The sequence below is a fragment of the Nylanderia fulva genome, unplaced genomic scaffold (assembly GCF_048542155.1).
Source record: "Nylanderia fulva isolate GAGA-0341 unplaced genomic scaffold, ASM4854215v1 Scaffold52, whole genome shotgun sequence".
Classification (NCBI taxonomy): domain Eukaryota; kingdom Metazoa; phylum Arthropoda; class Insecta; order Hymenoptera; family Formicidae; genus Nylanderia; species Nylanderia fulva.
In genome coordinates this window covers 1-19884 of record NW_028190610.1, presented here as the reverse complement: position 1 = coordinate 19884, position 19884 = coordinate 1, and the positions used below count along the sequence as shown (strand labels likewise).

At 29.4% G+C, this 19884-nt stretch overlaps 3 protein-coding genes across 3 annotated transcripts in view; 2 read left to right on the top strand and 1 right to left on the bottom strand.

Moving 5' to 3' along the window:
* The window catches only part of twin (CCR4-NOT transcription complex subunit 6-like twin), a 49939-nt gene extending 41169 nt beyond the window's left edge, over positions 1-8770 (top strand). Inside the window, exon 7 of the mRNA XM_029311102.2 lies at positions 52-8770. Coding sequence (XP_029166935.1) covers positions 52-128 — 77 coding nt within the window. The 3' untranslated portion in view covers positions 129-8770. The remainder of the gene's footprint in view (positions 1-51) is intronic.
* A 1388-nt stretch (positions 8771-10158) lies between these two features.
* mRpS24 (mitochondrial ribosomal protein S24) lies at positions 10159-11563 on the bottom strand. Its single transcript, XM_029311099.2, has 3 exons — positions 11402-11563; positions 11003-11183; positions 10159-10497 (listed from the first exon to the last, which is right to left on the bottom strand). Exons 1-3 carry the CDS (start codon positions 11426-11428, stop codon positions 10208-10210), a joined length of 498 nt encoding a protein of 165 aa, XP_029166932.1. The 5' UTR covers positions 11429-11563; the 3' UTR covers positions 10159-10207.
* A 6351-nt stretch (positions 11564-17914) lies between these two features.
* On the top strand, positions 17915-19062 carry LOC146721224 (glutamyl aminopeptidase-like). Its single transcript, XM_085487279.1, has 3 exons — positions 17915-18196; positions 18524-18714; positions 18837-19062. The coding sequence occupies exons 1-3, from the start codon at positions 18035-18037 to the stop codon at positions 19060-19062; spliced, it is 579 nt and encodes a 192-aa protein (XP_085343405.1). The 5' UTR covers positions 17915-18034.
* Positions 19063-19884: the final 822 nt, after the last annotated feature.

Here is a 19884-nt window from a genome sequence, read left to right as displayed (position 1 = left end):
TACTTCCCCATTAGTAAAACTGAAAGGAATAACATTTTCACATTTTTCCAGATCACTTTCCTCTGTTAGTGGAGTTGGAAATGACACCGACAGTAGGAACAAGCAATGGTTTGATCTCACGCAGGTAGCAGCCGCTGCGATCTAGGCCCAAGTAACCATAAGAAGACGAAAAATCAATAAGGAAAGTTGAAATAAGAAGGAAACGAAAAAAAAAAGGAATTTGCATCACTTCTTCTCTACTTACTTCTGGCTCTAGCAATATCATTCGCAGTCGACTTATTACTCTTACTACAATAGAGCGCGTTAATATACATATATACATATATAAAATACTCCATACATTGCCGCACATTCTCAACCAACAGCAGAGCTTGCTGGTGCGTTGAGACGCCGACGAACACACAATTCTAATGATGACCAGGTGAAGGGAGCCGTGTTGTAATGCGTTTAGCTGGCCCATGTATAGTGTATTGCATTTTTAAGAGCTAACTCACTCTCCCACGCCTAAAGATTATTAATAATCTCTCTATTTACCATCATAATATGTATGTGTAGATACCTATTTTCCTACAAAAAGAAAAAAAAGGTAAATGAAAGAGAAAACGACGAACTATTCCGATCAAGAAGCCTCTGTGATATCAACATTTTAACACAATTGGAACAAATTCACATATTTACTAGTAAAACACAAAACTAGTAGAGCGTCTTACTAGATAGAGAGAGAAAGAGAGAGAGAGAAAGTGAGACACACACACACATCTCCCTCCCCTTCCTAAATGTCATTACAACATTCTCCAAGCCAACCTTTTGATAAGAATGCTGCCATCCAATGAGAGAGAAACAAAAAAGAAAAAAATTGTATTTTTAAACAAAAAAAAGCATATGAAAACATACATGCTATACTGGGCTGTGCGAAGTGATTGGAGTGATTGACTTAAAAACAATTTCAATGCAAGTACAAATCTGTTCTTATTGGCCACGTATATATTGATATAATATGATAATGTTATATAAGAGAAAAACAAGAAAACATATAGATGATATTGTAGTAGCGGGTGTATTTGTAAGTACGATATAACGTAAATGATATTCATCACTCACAAACACACACACACACACACACGCACACATACATCTGTCATAGCGTCATAAAAAAAGTGAGAGATCAATTCAACATTCGCCCACATTTTTAGGTATCCGTTTGATTCCGATTATATTAATATACATGTGCTCCGTATATTATATACATAATCCGCTACTTATTAATTCAGTTGTCATCGAAAAACGAGGGAATTTTTTCGAAGGAGAATTTCCATAACATATTGCATTTCTATTCCGTCTGATTGTTTTTTTTTTTTTTTAATTATCTTGCAATGTGCAACACAATATAATATGCATATGCGCAGCTACCAAAACATAGATTCTAATTCTAATTCTATTTTAGTTATCGTAGGAAAAATATATTAGACAGCTTCTTAACAATATTGTAAAATATACAATATATGTATATAAATAAGCGCACGATTATATAATGCAAGAATTATTATTTGCATTTAAATATTTTTCTCCGAAATTCTCCGAGAAAGATCTGCAATTCTTTATCATCCGTTGATTATTTCGACACTTAAGATTCTTCAAATGCGAATAATCAGAATGTGCAATCTATATTTACAATTTTTCACGCTAATTTGCTAAAATTTTTTTTCATATCGCTATACATAATTTAATCCTCAGTTACATCCTTTTACAACACAGTTGTCAATATATTCAAATAAAGTATAAATATAATTTTTTTTTATATACATATGCATTGTAAATATCATGACAGTAGGATTTTGCAATTAGTATGTAATTTGATTTTTTTTACATTAGAGAAAAGACATAACGTTGAAAATTTATTTTAATTTTCTCAATACCATGCATATATATATATATATATATATATATATATATATATATATATATATATATATTACAGTAATCTCGGATATTGTACTTTGTGTAATTTTATCATTTTTTTTCTTTAAAATTGTTTATAATATAAAAAAAGACATTGTGCATCAATTGTATGTACAAATTCTATTTTTTTCTGAAACTACAATCGAGCCAATAGCATTTAAATTTTTCTGTGTAATGATCACTGTAATTACATATATATGTATTTCGATAACACATTTACAAAGCAAGATGTAATTCATAAATGTGTTATGAATATTATAGCGTAATAATGGATCTCATTATAAGATTATGTATAAGAACGTAAATTTTCTATTCGGAAAAAAAACATTGAGGACAACAAAAATTGAGGATATTGTTTCGGTTTAATATTGAATGGAGCATCAACAACTGAATTATCCAAGTAAAGGATTAATTTATTATCAAAGACATGTGTGTAATAAATGTTGTATAAAGTAGGTAATTATAGTTTTAATTATCTCGGTGGAAGAGAGTGGCATCCTCTCTTCGATATTTGTATATTCCTTATTATTCATATTAAGCATGTTTTTTTTTCACACGGCAAACGAATAATGTAATGTAATAGAATATCGATATAATTGCCGGCTGCTTTGGGCCTAATTTTAAAAACTGTCGGAATAAAATGATAAATATGACGAGAGAAAGCGAGATGGCAAATTCTGTTTTCAATATAATATATTAATGATAATAATCATAATAATAAAATTTGAAAAACTTTTAATTTGTGCTATATCGTACAGAGAGAAGAAAGGAAGACGCGAAAAGAGCACGATAATAATCATTTTTAACACTCGTTCCTCTTTTTAATATTACGATGTATCACGTAGCAAAAAAAAATTAGTACAATTCGTAATGTCTCTTAACTAATAGTATATCAAGTGTGAAAATGTATTTTTAGCATGAAAGTACCTATGTTTTTCTTTCGCGGTAAACGTAAGAATCTTTTGACGAAAAAAAAAGAAATCCTTTCTCGGCGCGATTTCTCTTCGCAAAAATTGAATCTCTAAATAATTAAAAAAAAACACGACGCGAGACAAATAGCGCACAAATCAAATAATTTTTACCAGCAATATTCATCAAGATGTCGCATGGGTATTTTCATCGCTTTCGTCCGTAAAGATCGCTCTGTAATTGTCTTTTATCTCTAATATCTAGCGAAGAAAAAAAGGGAAAACGAAAAAAACATGAATGTATACGTTGTATCGATCGATTCTTTTTATAAATACGTGGATACATGGATTGCGTTTTAGAGATATAAATGTAATAACGATTCGTGTGTGTGATGTGTGCGATGCCCCGCGTTTAATAAAATCAAAGCATCTTATTTAAAGCTACCTGGGTCCTCGCCGTGGACATGTTTCAGATTGTGACGTCAGAGGCGCGCACTGAAAATTCTTAGGTGTCATTTCTAAATAAAAAGTGCTGTTTCATCGAAATATCTTTTTATTTTCTTCCAAGTGGCATTTAAGAATATTCAACGTGTGTTTTCTCGTCTGCGGCATCACAATTCCAACATGATCCTCGCCGCGGACATATTTCAGATTGTGACGTCAAAGAGGCGAGAGAGAGCGCGCTAAAAATTCTTAGGTGTCATTTTTAAATGAAAAGTGCTGTTTCGTCGAAATATCTTTTTATTTTCTTCCAAGTGACATTTAAGAATTTTCTCGTCTGTGACATCACAATTCTAACATGGTCGGCGAAGAGGCAGGAGCCTTAAAATAAGAAAAAAAACAAAAAACCGTATACACACATACACACACACATACCCATACAGTGGCACCGATGAACTTTGCTTTATCAACGAGAAGCGAGTCAATAAGTGACAAAAGCACACGTGCTCTCATGCATTTTTGGCTCAAGCGCGAGAAGTCGCCAACGCCATAGTATTTCAGATATATATTAGCTTTGGAGTGATGATGGAAGAAGCGAGAAGAGAGATTAATGATTCAGATAATATACTTTAACTTTAAGATTATAGGAGCATTCACATCGCATTCGTGAACGCGGTGATTTTACAAAACAACGGTTTTTTAGCTAACTTCAAATTTAAAGTACTACATAATAACATAGAAAACAACTGACAAACTAAATTAATTCTTTATAAAAAAAAATATAACTGACAAGTGCAATTGAATTGCACATTTTAATAACGTTTATAAATTCTGAATTTGTGGATAAAATTGAATATTTAATTCCGGATGTTGATTAAGGACACACACACACACATATATATATATATATATATATATATATATATATACATACACCATATATATATATATATATATATATATATATATATATATATATATATATATATATATATACAGGGTGATTTAGGAGGAAAGGTAAAGATTTTAGTGGGTGATAGTATAGGCAAATGCGAACAAAAAATGTCCTATTAACATGTGTCTTATTTTTATTAATTATGAATACTGCTGCTCTCATAAAAGAACGTCAAGATGACCTCAGAAGAGCTACACGTAGTACAGTCAAAAGAATTAGAAAGTGTATTGAAGTCGGAGGTGGCATTTTTGAAAATCAACTTTGAACTTAGTCATTTGCGTCTACTTTTGTTTGTGCCTTTGACTTTTTTCTGCTGTGAGTGGTTTATTGTAACCAATAAAAATAAGACACATGTTAATAGGACATTTTTTGTTCGCATTTGCCTATACTATCACCCACTAAAATCTTTACCTTTCCTCCTGAATCACCCTGTATATATATTATTGCGCTACTCTGGTGTTTCTAAAATCACCGTTTTCTCAGAGCTAATTGTTTAATAAGAATCATTTTATCATGCACGATTGACATTGCAAAAGTCATTGCAAAAATGTGCAACGGTTATTAGTAATTGATTATGGGGAGAAAAATTTTATGCTATAGCATTATCTCATAATAAGATTAAACGTGTTCTCTCGTTTGTTCTGCAATGCATATATAGCGACATTTTAAGGAAATTATGCACATGTACTGTAACGAAAGTTTGATGAATCCTGAATTTCATTTTCTGTCCCTATATCCGTATCGAGGGTAGCAAATTATGTTTCTCTTTTTTTAATATTCGATAATTTTTTTAGAACTTAAGACTCCTCGCCGAGACCATGTTAGAATTGTGACGTTAGAGGCGAGAAACATGCTAAAAGTTCCCAAGTATAGCAAACTGATGTCATTAAATGTCAAAATGACATCATTCGATGTCAAAATGATGTCATTTTTTTAGTGACGTCAGTCTGCTACCTGGGTTCTTATATAAAAAGATATTTCGGTGAAAGAGCATTTTTATGACTTAAAATAACACTCTTAAAACACCCTGAAATCTTTTTTCTTTTATAATAAATCAATAACTGTAAAATAATTGTAATATGAGGCTAATAATAGTTTTATTTTAAAAGTATGCTAAAACTATTGAGTATTTTAGTGTTTCATTGAAATATCTTTTCATTAAAAAATTTTATTTAAAAAATTTCAGTCTGTGATGTCACAATCTAACATGAAACACTGCTAAACAAAGCCCTAGATGCCATACCGAAATAATGCACGCGCGTATTAAGATAGGAAATAGATCTATACATATATCTCAGAGTAAGATGATTGTAATTGCATTGCAAAAGATTTTGGCACACATTCGGTTTAACTTTAGTTTTAAAAAAATAATGAAATATAATTAACGCCCCTCATCGTAAAAAATACAGGGTTTATTCAAAATTATTTGTCCACTTTTATAAAAATATGTTTATACTTTTGGAGTTTACAAATATATAATACCCAGATAATATGACATCATTAGACGTTATTTCGATGTTTAATGACATCAGTTTCTTACTTGGGTACATTAATCATAAAAAAATTGTCCGAGTTTTGTTCACCTTATAAATATACATATATAGCTTCATTATGTATTCATAAACTTCAAAAATATAGTTATTCGTAATCAGCTGAATTATTTTGAATCACTCTGTATATTTCCATAATTTTAATATATATGCATATCATTAAATGCAATTTATTACATTATTTCAAATCCTAATAATCTGTATCCAATTTTTGCAATTTTTTTAAATTATTATTAAAAAAAAATACTCTGTTTTAGCAACTTTAAAATAATTCTTTTTATAATACATTTGATTTCTTTGGTATATATAGATATAATAATATATATATATATATATATAGAAGAGATGTCACGCGAGAAGTAAGATATTTATCTAAGCTTGACAATAACTGGGACAGTTCTACAGACTATCCTTGTATCATTTTTAACTTTAACAGATATCTTTCGATAAAAGAATGTTTTTACAGCGATGCTCCTATTACGGAATCGATGATGGGCTGCTGGCCTACATTTTATTAAAAAATTATTTTTTAAATATTCACTATATTTATATAATAAATATTCAACATCTTTATTCTTTTTAATTGGTATATAAATATCTTTAAAAAATTTTAATTTTATATAACAAAAACTATATAAAATTTTAATTCGTAAAAAAATATCTCCTAATAATTTATGTATTATTTTTTATCCTAAAAAATATTTGTATTCCATTTTTCTACAGAACGAAAAGTTTACAAAGTGCCAATTTCTCTCGAGAATGATGCATTTTGAGCGGAGAATTGCAATGAATTTTTTTTGTAATTTCATATAGTATTATATACTACATGGCTCTAAATAATGAACTCTGCAATTTCGAATTTGATATAACGCGTTGATTTAAATTGTAGTATATTATTGCCGGTATTTGAGATATTAAAAAAACAAATAAGCAATTAATTAGTTAAGATCAAGGATTCATCAAACTCTGTAGCGTAATTAAAATAAGTAACGTAATCTTTATCCATACGTTATCGCTAAATTGCTTTAAAATCAAGTTAGCGAAGAGAAACACCACATTTAAACTTTTTAGAAATCTCGAATAATAATGCATTATGCACTTCTCTCTAAAAAAATATATATATACATTAACTTCCAATCTTTTCCTTTAGTAGCTCGTTCAGTCTCTTTATAATTTTTCTTTTTTTAATCTTATTATTAAGTAGTGTATTTACTTTAATCTTATTATTAAGTAGTATATTTACTTGAATTAATGTGGAATAATATAGCAACTTTTTAAAGTCTCTTGTACAATGCGAACGCTGTATTCTGTTGCTTGGAGAGTGTTTAGCATACTTTTGATATAATTTTGATTAATACATATGAAGATTGATGCTCGCAATTCTTGCAATTGCGTAGGCATATTACACATAACGACTTATACATATAAGAATATATATATATATAAATATATACGAAAAGACGCTGTACACGCAATCTGACATAGAATAATAATATGCAATGATCGATCTATCTCATAAAATTGATATAATTTGCGTAATAAATGTATCGATCACAAATTAAATTAATTATACATATATTAGAAATTCTTTTGCTAATATGACACCTTATAATTATTAATATTACAATTTATATCCCAGCTAACCATTTTGCTTGTGGATTGTCACAATCTGGAAACATTTTTCTGCCAAATACGGCTGCAAATTCAAAGCCTACTGTGTCATCAAGTGCACCTCAATTGCAATCAAGTTGAAAACATATCCTAACATCAAGTTGGGTGTAACGCCAAAGCAAATCTGTCACTAACAGTGCGACGGCAGATTGACGCAACAAACTGAGAGCAGATTTGTCAGCCGTAAACTGAAAACAGATTTGCGCCAAATACTCAGCAAATCGAAGAAAAATAATTAAATAAAAAAAGAAAAAAGCAAATACAAAAACATTTAATAATTTATAATAATTGAAAGAGTAAAAATAATCTATTATAATGTATATACTTGTAAATGTGTATACTTTTGTTAGTCAAATATTTTGAAAAAAACGTATATAATCTTTTAAACTTTTTTGGCACATATCTATATACTTTTTGTTGTCAATTTAACGTTTCGATAGATCTGCTTGTTACTCATTGCCACTTTGTATATATAGTTTGCGAACTGATGTTGGAAAATATTTTTTGAATTTATGCTCACAGTGTTTACAATGACAAAATGTTTCTCATCTGCAGCCATTTAACAAACAAAATTTGTTGCTTAAATTTGCCTCTACAGAAATAGTTAGCTGGGATAATTGTAATATATACAATTTTGTTAAATTAATTTTACTTTCTTTAATTATATCTTTTAATATATTTAGAGTTCTGTATAAAACAAGCCCCATTGTAAGACATTACTTTTTTTTTAAGTAATCATATATTTGTTTTATATATCGATATTATTTGTGACCAAAAATATTTTTTACTTTTTTGATGGAATACTAAAATCTCTAATAATATCTGAAAAATTAATTGGAATATAGATGAGGCACTTCTCATTATTAAACAAAAATGTAGGGAATAAATTAATCGAATGCACTTTAAACAAAATTAAATACGATTACGGAATTTTACATTTGCGACTTGAAAAATTTTGAAGTCATTATTCTATATAACATTGCGATATAACGTCAAACTTTGACTTCCATATAGTTAAAAATATTAAGTTATACTAGGATATTGAAAAAAAAAAGATAAGATAAAGCACAGCACATTTCAGCCTGTACTTTTATAAAAAGATCAATCAAAAAAAATTGTAAACATTGGAACCTAATTGTTGCGTCCATCATAAGATCAATTACATTTCTGCGCTTATAAAAATCCGTAATTTCAATCAGGTTTTGTGTAAGCTCTCTTTCTTTTGAGAAGGAAACTCTGTTTTAAATGTTATAAAAATCTTTCATCTCAGAAGATTTATTACTTGATCCTCGCAAAAATACATTTTTCATTGGCAATGTTTTTTTATATATGTATATAAAAATAATTTTGATTGAAATTAATATAAAAAAAAAATATATATATATATATATTATAGATATAGATATATATAATATACATATATGTATTAATATATATAATATATATTATAATATATTATATATAACATACACACACATTTATATATACATATGTATTTTATATATATATATATATATATATATATATATATATATATATATATAATATACATACATATAAAATATGCATAATTATAAAATAATTTTTTAATTTGTTTCGTCGATATAAGTTCTAAGCATAATATATACATATATATATTGAAAGAGTAATTTCGTCTTAAATATATATTTAGTATGAACTGCAGATTATATGATTTTTATACAAGGACATTTGATTAATTAAGTCTTATCCTAGTAATAACTCAGGATGAATATAGCGTAGACATCAAGTAATAGCATTCTTCCTTATCAGACATCCATATAGAATAATGATATTAACTGAGACGTGAAAAAAAGTACAAATGTAGCAGGAGAGAGCTACACACAATCTTGATTGAACGCTGAACGAATAATATGTAGGAGTTGTAAAAGCATATAAAATGAAGGAGAGAGTGTGGTCTAGTAGCAATTATGTAAAACTATTATACTATATTATCTTTACACATACACACACATACACACACACACATATATATACATATATATATATATATATATATATATATATATATATATATATATGCATATAGTTTGTGAATGCTCTCAGTCTGCTCTTGAAGCCTTTAATTTTACTTATAGATAACTTTTTGTGGTACAATGTATGATTTCTCTTTTTATTATAAAGATGCAATGATTGTATATGGGCTGCGTTTGAGTCATGATCGAATGTAACAATTTATTATAAGTAATGCAAAATAAATGGATGATATGCAAAGAATAAAAAAAATCTTCCTTCTTTTTTTCAAAAATGATAAGCTCATGTCGTCACCAAAATTACCTAAATTTTTTTTGATTTGTATAAATAGATCCCTCGCAATATTCTACATAAAAAGTTATAAAAGTATGACGACTAAAGAGTGAAAAGTTTAGGAAATATTTTATACTTTGCACACTTATTTGACATAATCCTACATTAACTATTAAATATCTCGTAAAATTCATTTTTCTTATTACCTCAATATTGTATGTAAATAATGAGAGAAATCAATTAGTGTAAAGAAAACATAGTTATTGATAAAAAAAAAAGATGTAGCTGTTAATTGCACAAATTATGTACTTTAAAAAAATCCATACCATGTTAAAGTTTATTTCATGTTGCTCTAACTTTTTAATTATGATATTAAATATATAGCAAATATAATAAAAATCTAGTTTATTTTATTTACAAATGTGTATACTATGTACTTATATATACTTGAATATCACATCTTTTTTACTATCAGTTGTAACTAATTCGATTTTAATAGGACACTGCAGCCAATAGCTCAAGAGTTCTTCAGTGTAGCCAGTTAAGAAATATATTTTATAGGGTGCTATAGTACGAGTGATAATACCAGCTATCCTAATAATATTATGTTGTCGCTTAATAATAACTTCGCTTGCAAACAAATTATGCCACGTTCCTCTCATAAATTGTCGAATAAACATATCTTCTACAGCTGTCTCAGATGGTCTATTGCCATCCTTTATATTTGCTAAAAAGATATTGTATATTATATAGAAGTGTATAATAAAATTGATATAATATATAGAGTATTAAAAAGTTAGATCGAGAGAGAATTAGATATGAATTTGTGATTTTTTAAGTTTGTCACATTTGTATTGAAGTTAAGGGAGTAATTTTTTAGCATTTACTGTCAAAAGAATGAAACACTTTTATGTATTTCTTCCATGTTTTGTTCAAGATTAAGATACAATTTAATTTTTTCACTTCTGTGATATTGTTTAAGTCATTAATTTCTATTTTATATCATGTAGTATTAAAACTAATCATCATAGAGAAAAATAGTATTAAAAAATATATATTTTGAAATCTACTTTCTTTCAAAAGTTGTCGATCTAATTTTGTAATATGATACAATATTTGAATAAACAAAGTTTAGCAAGTTTGATCAACTATTTTAAAAAATTGATCTTGTTATTAATTTACTAGCGATACTAAGATATTTTAATCCTGTATATTTCTTGCAAATCACGTACATGTATTCCAAGCATTCCAGCTTTTCCTATGAGCGAGATAGTGAGGTGGATTTGCCATTTCATACGTCAGTGGTCTGTCTCGTTTAAGCGTGATTTTGTAGCGTCCAGATTGTGATTTATTGAAAACTGCACTTGCATGGAAATGTCTTTGCATAAGGGTTCGTTGAACGATTGGTAATGCCTGCAAAATAATAATAATAAAATGCCTGCCAACAATAATAACATTGTTATATTCTCATATATCTATTTTATAATTTAATCCTTAATAAAAACGAAAAGAAAATTTGACATTTAGTTATATATAATATTGAAAACAATAATAAAAAGATAAGTTATGAGAGAAATCTTTCATCAACACAAATTATCTAGATAGAACTTGCAAAGTTAAATTTTAATTACATTTTTCGCATATTCCAATAGAACCATATTGTAATAATGATTTCGTTTTTTCAATTAATTAGCTATAAAAAACTATCTTCCAAAGAGAAATCTCTCTGAAGACGACACCAGAGTTGACCAGAAACCTGAGAGCGGCCACCGGGATTCAGCGGCCGCGTGTACTAGTGCGCCTCCTGACAAAGTGGACATAAACTACGTCGTGACGCTCAGTAAAAAGCACGATAAATGGTTCGATTCCGTGATATGGTTCATGTTTGAACTATTCAGCTAACAAGTAACACTAGGGAAGTGTCATACGGCGATTTTCCTGAAACTTAGCGTACAAGTAGTGCATGGAAAATTATTGGTCACGTATTTTGTTATATCGGCCCAATCGCCGTTTGAAGGGTATATCACCCTTATCGAAACTGCAAAAATTGCGATCGCCATATTGGATCCACTATTTTGAATTCTTAAAAACGGACTTCAAATTCGTTATCAGCGACCCCAAAAATTCTTAGTTACCTGATTTCGCAACAATATCGTAAAAATAATTCATAAAATAATCGAACCTATCCCCAATATTGATACCCAGCAAACACCGATATACATATAACTGTTACATTGCTATAATAAAACGGAATATAACAGGTAATATAACGTGTACGTTACATGTAACATCCACGTTAGTTGTAATTTCCCACTCATAGATATAACATTTTTAATATAACATACATTACATTGTAGTTATATATTGTAATTATATACCAAATAGCACATTGATGTATTGATAATTAATTCAGTGCTATCTTGGGATATAATGACAATATAACTACAATGTAATATGTGTTATATAAAAATGTTACATCTATGATTGGGAAATTACAACTAACATATACGTTACATGTAACATGCTTGAATACTTACATGTATATAACATTTATATACCGTGTTTGCTGGGTATCGATATTGGGGGTAGGTTCGACTATATATTTTATGAATTATTTTTACAAAATAATTGTTGCAAAATTAGGTAACTAAGGGTTTTTGGGGTCGCTGATAACGAATCTGAAGTCCCTTTTTAAGAATTCAAAGTGGCGGATCTAATATGGCGGTCGCATCTTTTTGCAGTTTCGACTCGATAAGGATGATTATTCTACCCTTCAAACGGCGATTGGGCCAATATAACAAAATACGTGTGCAATAATTTTCCATGTACTACTTGTATGCCAAATTTCAGGAAAATCGCCGTATGACACTTCCTTAAATTAGTGTTACTTGTAAGAACTAAGTTGAGAACCGAATAGCTGAATCAGACCATGGTCCGTAGATGAACGACGGAAGGGGAAGGAAGGTTGTCGCATGAGCCGCCATTTTGGGATTACAAAGTTATGTGTGTTGTATGTCGGTGTGTATCGTACGAAGTGGTTAGTGAAAAAAAACTATATTTGAACAGCTGCCCGGTGGCTGGATTGGCGGCGCCATATTGGGGTCAAATGCTGAAATATGAATGCGACGACCTTACTTCCCTTCCCGTCGTTCATCTACGGACCTTGAGTCAGACAAGGACCTCATCAATGTACCTCGTGGACTCGTGCGGCCGCAGGTACGAGGTTTTGCCTTTTACGTGTAGCGTCGCGTAATTCGAGGGTTTTTATGACGTTGACTGTGGGCAATATATCCAAAAAATTGTGTACATATTTTTTTATAATTTGCTTTTTATTAAAATATTTTATTATTTATTTTCCAGCCCAAAAGTCATTATATATAGAGATGACTTACTAAATATTTGAGATAGAATAGAAATGTTTTGCCAGTAAAGGGATAGAGCGTAAAGCTTACAATTAATTATTTTTAAGAAAAATTAATTTAAATAATATAGCAATTTTTATATTCGACTCGGTTAGATTGATTTTCGAGAAGTACGTAGTACATACATATTAAAGTCTGCGGTTATTACGTTGTTGATTCGGGTGCAATTTCTGACACAGTTTTTTATTTATGCAAATTAGAATATTTAGTTATGTAAAACAAAATTAATTTTATAAATTTTTAACTTTTTTAACTTTTGCAATAGCGTTTTATTTGCTTTATTTTATATTAGGTATAAAATAATGTATAAAATAAGATTATGTAAAATAAAAAATGTCCAGTTGTGTATCAATATAAAAAAAATTGCCTTTACAAGTGCAAAAAAAAAAAAACAAAATTGTTAAATTAATTTTGTTTTATATAAATAAATATTCTAATTCGCATAAATAAAAAAAAAACAGTGTGAGTGACAAGAATTGAACCCGATTTGACTTTTAATTACCTGTCTAATTAAAAATTATCCGATTTATACCGTGTTTGGTGTTGTTTTAATCGCAAACGTCTAATTAATTCATTAAAATTATTTTCAACTTGATAAATTGCAAAATACAAAAATTTTATTTTCTATTGTAACGTGACATATATAATACAAAAGGTTATATTTAAATGGAACCTCGCGAGAGAGACTTCGGAACTCTTTGATGATACATGTCTTCTTGTTCGCTCTTTACTCGTTCTCGCTCTCGCTTCGACGTCTCGGGAATCTTTCTTTGTTTCTACAATAATTCACGAATATAAATATCTTTTATGTAAAAAGTAAAACTTTTAATTTACATTTAATCGAGTTGAAAATAATTTTAGTGGATTAATGAGACTTTTGCAATTAAAACGACACCAAACATGGCATAAATCGGATAATTCTTAATTAGATTATACATATATAATCTATAAGAATTATCCGATTAATGCCGTGTTTGGTGTCGTTTTAATCGCAAAAGTCTTATTAATTCATAAAAATTATTTCTAACTCGATAAAATGTAAATTAAAAATTTTAGTTATTATATACAAGATGTATATGTGATTCTTAGATGCCATTTCTAAATAAAAAGATATTTCGATGAAATAGCACTACAAATCTCTTTGGCACACTTGTAAAATATTCCGAAAACTTTTTTCTTCTTTATAATCAGTCTAATAGGAAGCAGTTGATTGACGGGAGATAAATATATTGTAAATTTCAATAGTAATAATATTGTTCAAACAGAGAAGAAAGAATTTAATTTTTTTAAAGCCAAATAGTGATTAAAGACTTATAATAAGAGATGCACCAACCTCTCCCCACTCCTTCCTGGCAGCCGCCATCTTGTAACCATGAAGCAGAAGACAACAAACGGAGTAGCAGAGCCAGAGTAGTGGAGCAATGGAGCATATTGTAAGAAAAAAATCATTGCTATTATTGCAAAATGTTTGCGATGCAAAAAACATACTAAATTAGTACATTATGTAGTCAATTAATCTAACTCTCCACAGAATTCATTATGGTAATATTGTTTAAAAGAAGAATATTTATCCTCATATAAATGAATATGAAAAAATCTATCATTAAAATATTAATACTGTGCTCGAAAATTAATTTCCTCAAGGTTAAACTTATCTTTCCACAACGTCAACTTGCAGCTTGCACCACGATCGTACTTTGCACCAAGTGATATTTGTGTCCACCTTAGAACATATATACCTGGAAGGGGAATTGCTATTGTTCTCCATGGTAAAAATCTGTGTCCAAGTTGGGTGCGAGAGAGAAAGATAGCTTTTAACCTATGTTCGCAATGTGCAAACGTAGATGACGTCACGGTGACGTCACGCTCACCGCGCCGTTTGAAACTGGAAATGTAATTGGTGCTTTCACTAATTCGCGTTTGCGCATTGCGAACGGAGGTAACAATCTACCCTTCTCTTTTCTTAAAAACGTGGTTCTCTCTCGCACCCAACTTGGACACAGTTTTGCGCTCCTATTCCCCTTCCATATCTATATGTTCTAAGGTGTCCACGCACGCTTGCAATGGTTAGAAGATGGCGGAAAAACCACGTGATTTTGGGAGCTAATCAAAAACGATTCAGAGTGGGCGCATCTCTTATAGGTCTGTAGTAGTGATATAAGGCGGATTCTAATGCAGGAATTCCGGGGGGGAGGGGGAGGAGACGTGTGGCGCGGGAAAATGATGTCACGTGGGGAGAAGAAATGACGTCACGTGGGGAGAGGGACCTGGGGCGCAGGAAATGACGTGGGGCGAGGAGCTGCCAGCGAGGGGTCTGCTGGAAGGGAGGTCCGCGCTAGGGCCCGCGAAAAGTCCACGGGCGAAGAGTCCGTCAGCGAGTGGTTCGCTGGGAAGAGGTCCGCGCTAGGGTCTGCACTAGGGATCACGAGAAGTCCGCGTGCGAGGGGTCTACGCTAGGGTCCACTAGGAGAGGGATCCACGGGGACACAGATTAATAGACAGATCGTCAAAGGCCTGTCTAAAGAGAAGACCGTCATTTTTGTTATTTACCGACACACTTTGCCCCTGGTTTGAGTCCAGGCTAATAAAATCCTTTGATTTTACCAAAAAAACTTTGCCTTTGATGCGAGTTCAGGCTAAAATCTTTTTATTTTACACGTATAATCAAAGGATTTTAGCCTGAACTCGCACTAGAGGCAAAGTTTTTTTGTAAAATTAAAGAATTTTATTAGCCTGGACTCAAACCAGGGGCAAAGTGTGTCGGTAAGGGGCAAAAATGACGGTCTCCTCTTTAGACAGACCTTTGGCGATCTGTCTATTAATCTGTGACGGGGAAGCGTCCGCGAAGAGAGCGCAGCGAAAGAACGCACGCAAGAAAGATAAAGAATGTGAAGAACGAGAAAGAGATATGAGGCACACGCGAGAAAGTGTGAAGGAGAGCGTAAAGAGAGAGAAAGAGCTATCTCTTAGCGACAAGATGACGCGAGGCGTACGAGAAATCTTTTCTAATAATTTTTAAAATTTCTAATTATATTTTAATTTTAATAATTTTTTAAATTTTCTAATAAAACTTATAGTTTTAACCAGAAAGAAATATTTTTATCGGCTCTCAATATTATGAATATAAATGTTTTTTTTTTTTTTTAATCGACCAACAGAGCCAAAGCACGAAAAATTAATTGGAACTGCGTCTTAAAAGCATCGTAAGAGCAGTCGCCCGGAAAGTGAAAGACGCGGGTTCGATTCCTGCTTCAGCGACTTTTCGGACCTATATTTTCGCGCTTACTTCTCCATATGTAAGTTTCGAGATCTTTTTTCCATTACTTTCTTTATTTTCATTTTATTTCTTTAGTAGAACAATTGCGTTTATTATATAATTATTATTTTTTGCTTTGTCTTTATTCTTATTTTATTTGTTTTGTTATTTCTTTTATCAATCATTTTATAACTCTCCCAATATTTTGATCAAATATAATCTGTATTTTTATTAATGCCTAACATTAAATAAAATTATTAAATTTTATTTAATATTATGTTATTATTATAATATAAATATAAGATATATAAATATATAAAATAGAAGTGTAATTATATTTTGCTTCTTAATGATTATTAAAATTTTTTATAATATCAAAATTATACATACAATTTTAACATATTTATAATGTTTTTTTACATGATTTACATACTTTGTGAATTTAGCCAATTTCATCGTCAAAGTTTTATGACTTTTTTGGAAGAAGTTGTTGCTGATGCAGAAAAGCTACATATTGATATATCATTATTATTACAAACAATTGAATATTGGACTTTGGAGGAGCATTGTCCTGTCATCAAAGTAGTACGAAATTATAATAATTCTTGGAGCGAATTACATTTTTTTATATCGGTACAAAATTCCGACATATTAAAAATTGATTGCTTTCCTGTAACTTTTACTATTCAGACGCATCTCAATTTTAACAATTTTACTCACTACTCGCTATGCAAATTAGGGAATTTTAATTCAGCATACTCATTTAATGAGAATGATGAGATTATATTCAATTTAGAACAAATTGTTAAAAATGAGGTTGATTGGATTATATTCAATATACAACAAATTGGTAAATATCGATCAATTAATTTATTATGACTTATTATGACTCGTCTTTATTTTATACACATACATAATTGATAATATTGTAATTTTTTTTTATACATTAATATATAAAAATTTGAAAAATTTATTATATAACTACAATAGTTTTAAAATGTTTTGTGTAATGGTTTATGCTATTATATATATAATTAAGATATATATCGGCGTTTTGTACATAATATCAATACATATTAAAGTTATATTTTTACAAATATTTTATTCTAATAATAGTAAAAATTATTAAATAGTTAACTATAGTTATAAAATTAAGATAATAATGATTAAGTGCAGGTAAAGTAAAATTTTCGTAGAATTTTATGTTACAGAATTTTACTGATTAGTATAAAATAATTATTATTTATACACAGCTAAAATCACTTTTATTTTATGTTATACAACAATATCTAGCACAATTTCACATTTTCAATTTATAATTAATTTTTAATATGTATTTGCATTTTACTAAATTTTTGATACATTCTAAAAACATTAAATAAAATGATTGAGAATAAGTATATTAATTATAAAATTATTCAGAATAATAAAAATTGTTAAAATTTATTTACTATTCAACAGGATATTATCGTGTTAACTATGATGATGAGAATTGGCAAAGAATTTCAAATTATCTAAACTCTGATAATTTTACGAAAATTCATGTTCTTAATCGCGCCCAAATTATCGATGATGCATTTCATTTAATGATAGCAGGCTACCTCGAGGCTTGTATATTCTGGAATATCACATCATATTTGGGTCAAGAAAAAGATTATATAGCATGGTATCCTATGTTTAAAGCTCTGGAACATATGTTTAATACTATTCCTGTAGCAATGCTGGAAACAAAAAATTGGATATTTAAGGTAATTACTAATAGATTTCAATGTAAGTGTTACATTTCAGATATTTGCATATACTCTCATTCATCACAAATAATTTAAATACTTACAATCAGAAAAATATATCCAGCAACGATAAAATTTTACATATTATTACGTTGCATATAAATGTGTAAACATTTCAGTTTGAATAATCAGTCACGCGATGAACAGTCCCCAAAGTGTATGATTTTTACTACTGTCAATAATATTGATATATAACATTGTTATATAGCTGGGTGCTTAAAATCTTTATCAATGAACTATAATTACAAACTTATTAACAAAGAAATATATATGTAACTATTTTAGAAAAGAATAAGAGCCATGTTAGACAAGGTACTTAAAAAAATTGGATATGAAGAAATTCATGATATAAACGAACTTAGAATATGTTTGCGACAAGAAGCTGCAAAATGGGCATGTTTTCTCGGTGAAATCAATTGTATGGAAGAAGCCAACAATAAATTAAAACAACATCTCCAAGATCCTACTAAACACAGGTAAATTATGTTACATATTTTTAGTTTTTCTCAATCAAATTTCGTTGTAGATATCTTCTATAATGTTCAAATGAGTTAATACCAATCTTTAATAAGAAATTTGAATTCTTTGTGTATTGTAGACTTTTGCCATGGTGGACGGAATGGACATATTGTAAAGGTTTGATGATAACTACGATTAATGAGACCACTTGGGTATCAGTATATAACTTAGGATTGGATAAAACTAATACAAAATTTTTAGAATATTTGGCTTGCATTCAAAATACTGATTTTATCAAAAAATATTTAAGCGATAAACCGTACATTTTTACAAAACAGGAATATCTCGTTAACAGTTTCTTATAAATCTCTAAAAACTCACCTTTAAAAAAAGGTAAAAAAATGGCGACCAGTTAAGGGCACGCCATTAACAAAAATTATCCATTGCAAACCCATGTAGAATCCTATTCTATTGCAAACCCATGTAGAATCCTATGAAAAATTAATCATTGCAAACCCATGTACGTAGAATCCTAGGCAAAATTAACCATTGCAAACCCATGTAGAATTGTACCTATTGCAAACCTATGTAGAATCCTATGAAAAATTAACCATTGCAAACTCATGTAGAATCCTATGAAAAATTAACCATTGCAAACCCATGTTGAATTGTATTAAAAATTATCCATTGCAAACTTATGTAGAATCCTACATTGCAAATCCATGTACAATAGAATTGTATGAAAAATTATCGATTATAAACCCATGTACAATCGTAACAAAAGTAATGAAATATAATAAAAAAAAAATTGCGCCAAGTGAAAGTAGAAACTTGTACCAGTGGAAAATTAAAGTTGCAGACATATATAGAGTCGTATAATGAATCAGTAAAAATTTAAATTTGCAAATGTAGAATCGTACCATAAAAAAACTTATCTTTTAAAAAAAAAGATAAACAAGATGCCAAGTCCATGCGCCATGTGAAAAAGAAATAAAAAAATTTTAGTTAAAAAAACTGGGAGCGCTGCTAAATAATATTCTAACAATATTAAAATTAAATTGTTACTTTTAAACTCATTACAGTTAAAATATGTTTTGTGTTTAAATTAATTAATGTTACTTTAAGGTGCATTGTAATTTTGAAACTTAGCAGCGCGCCCAGTTTTTTTAACTAAAATTTTTTTATTT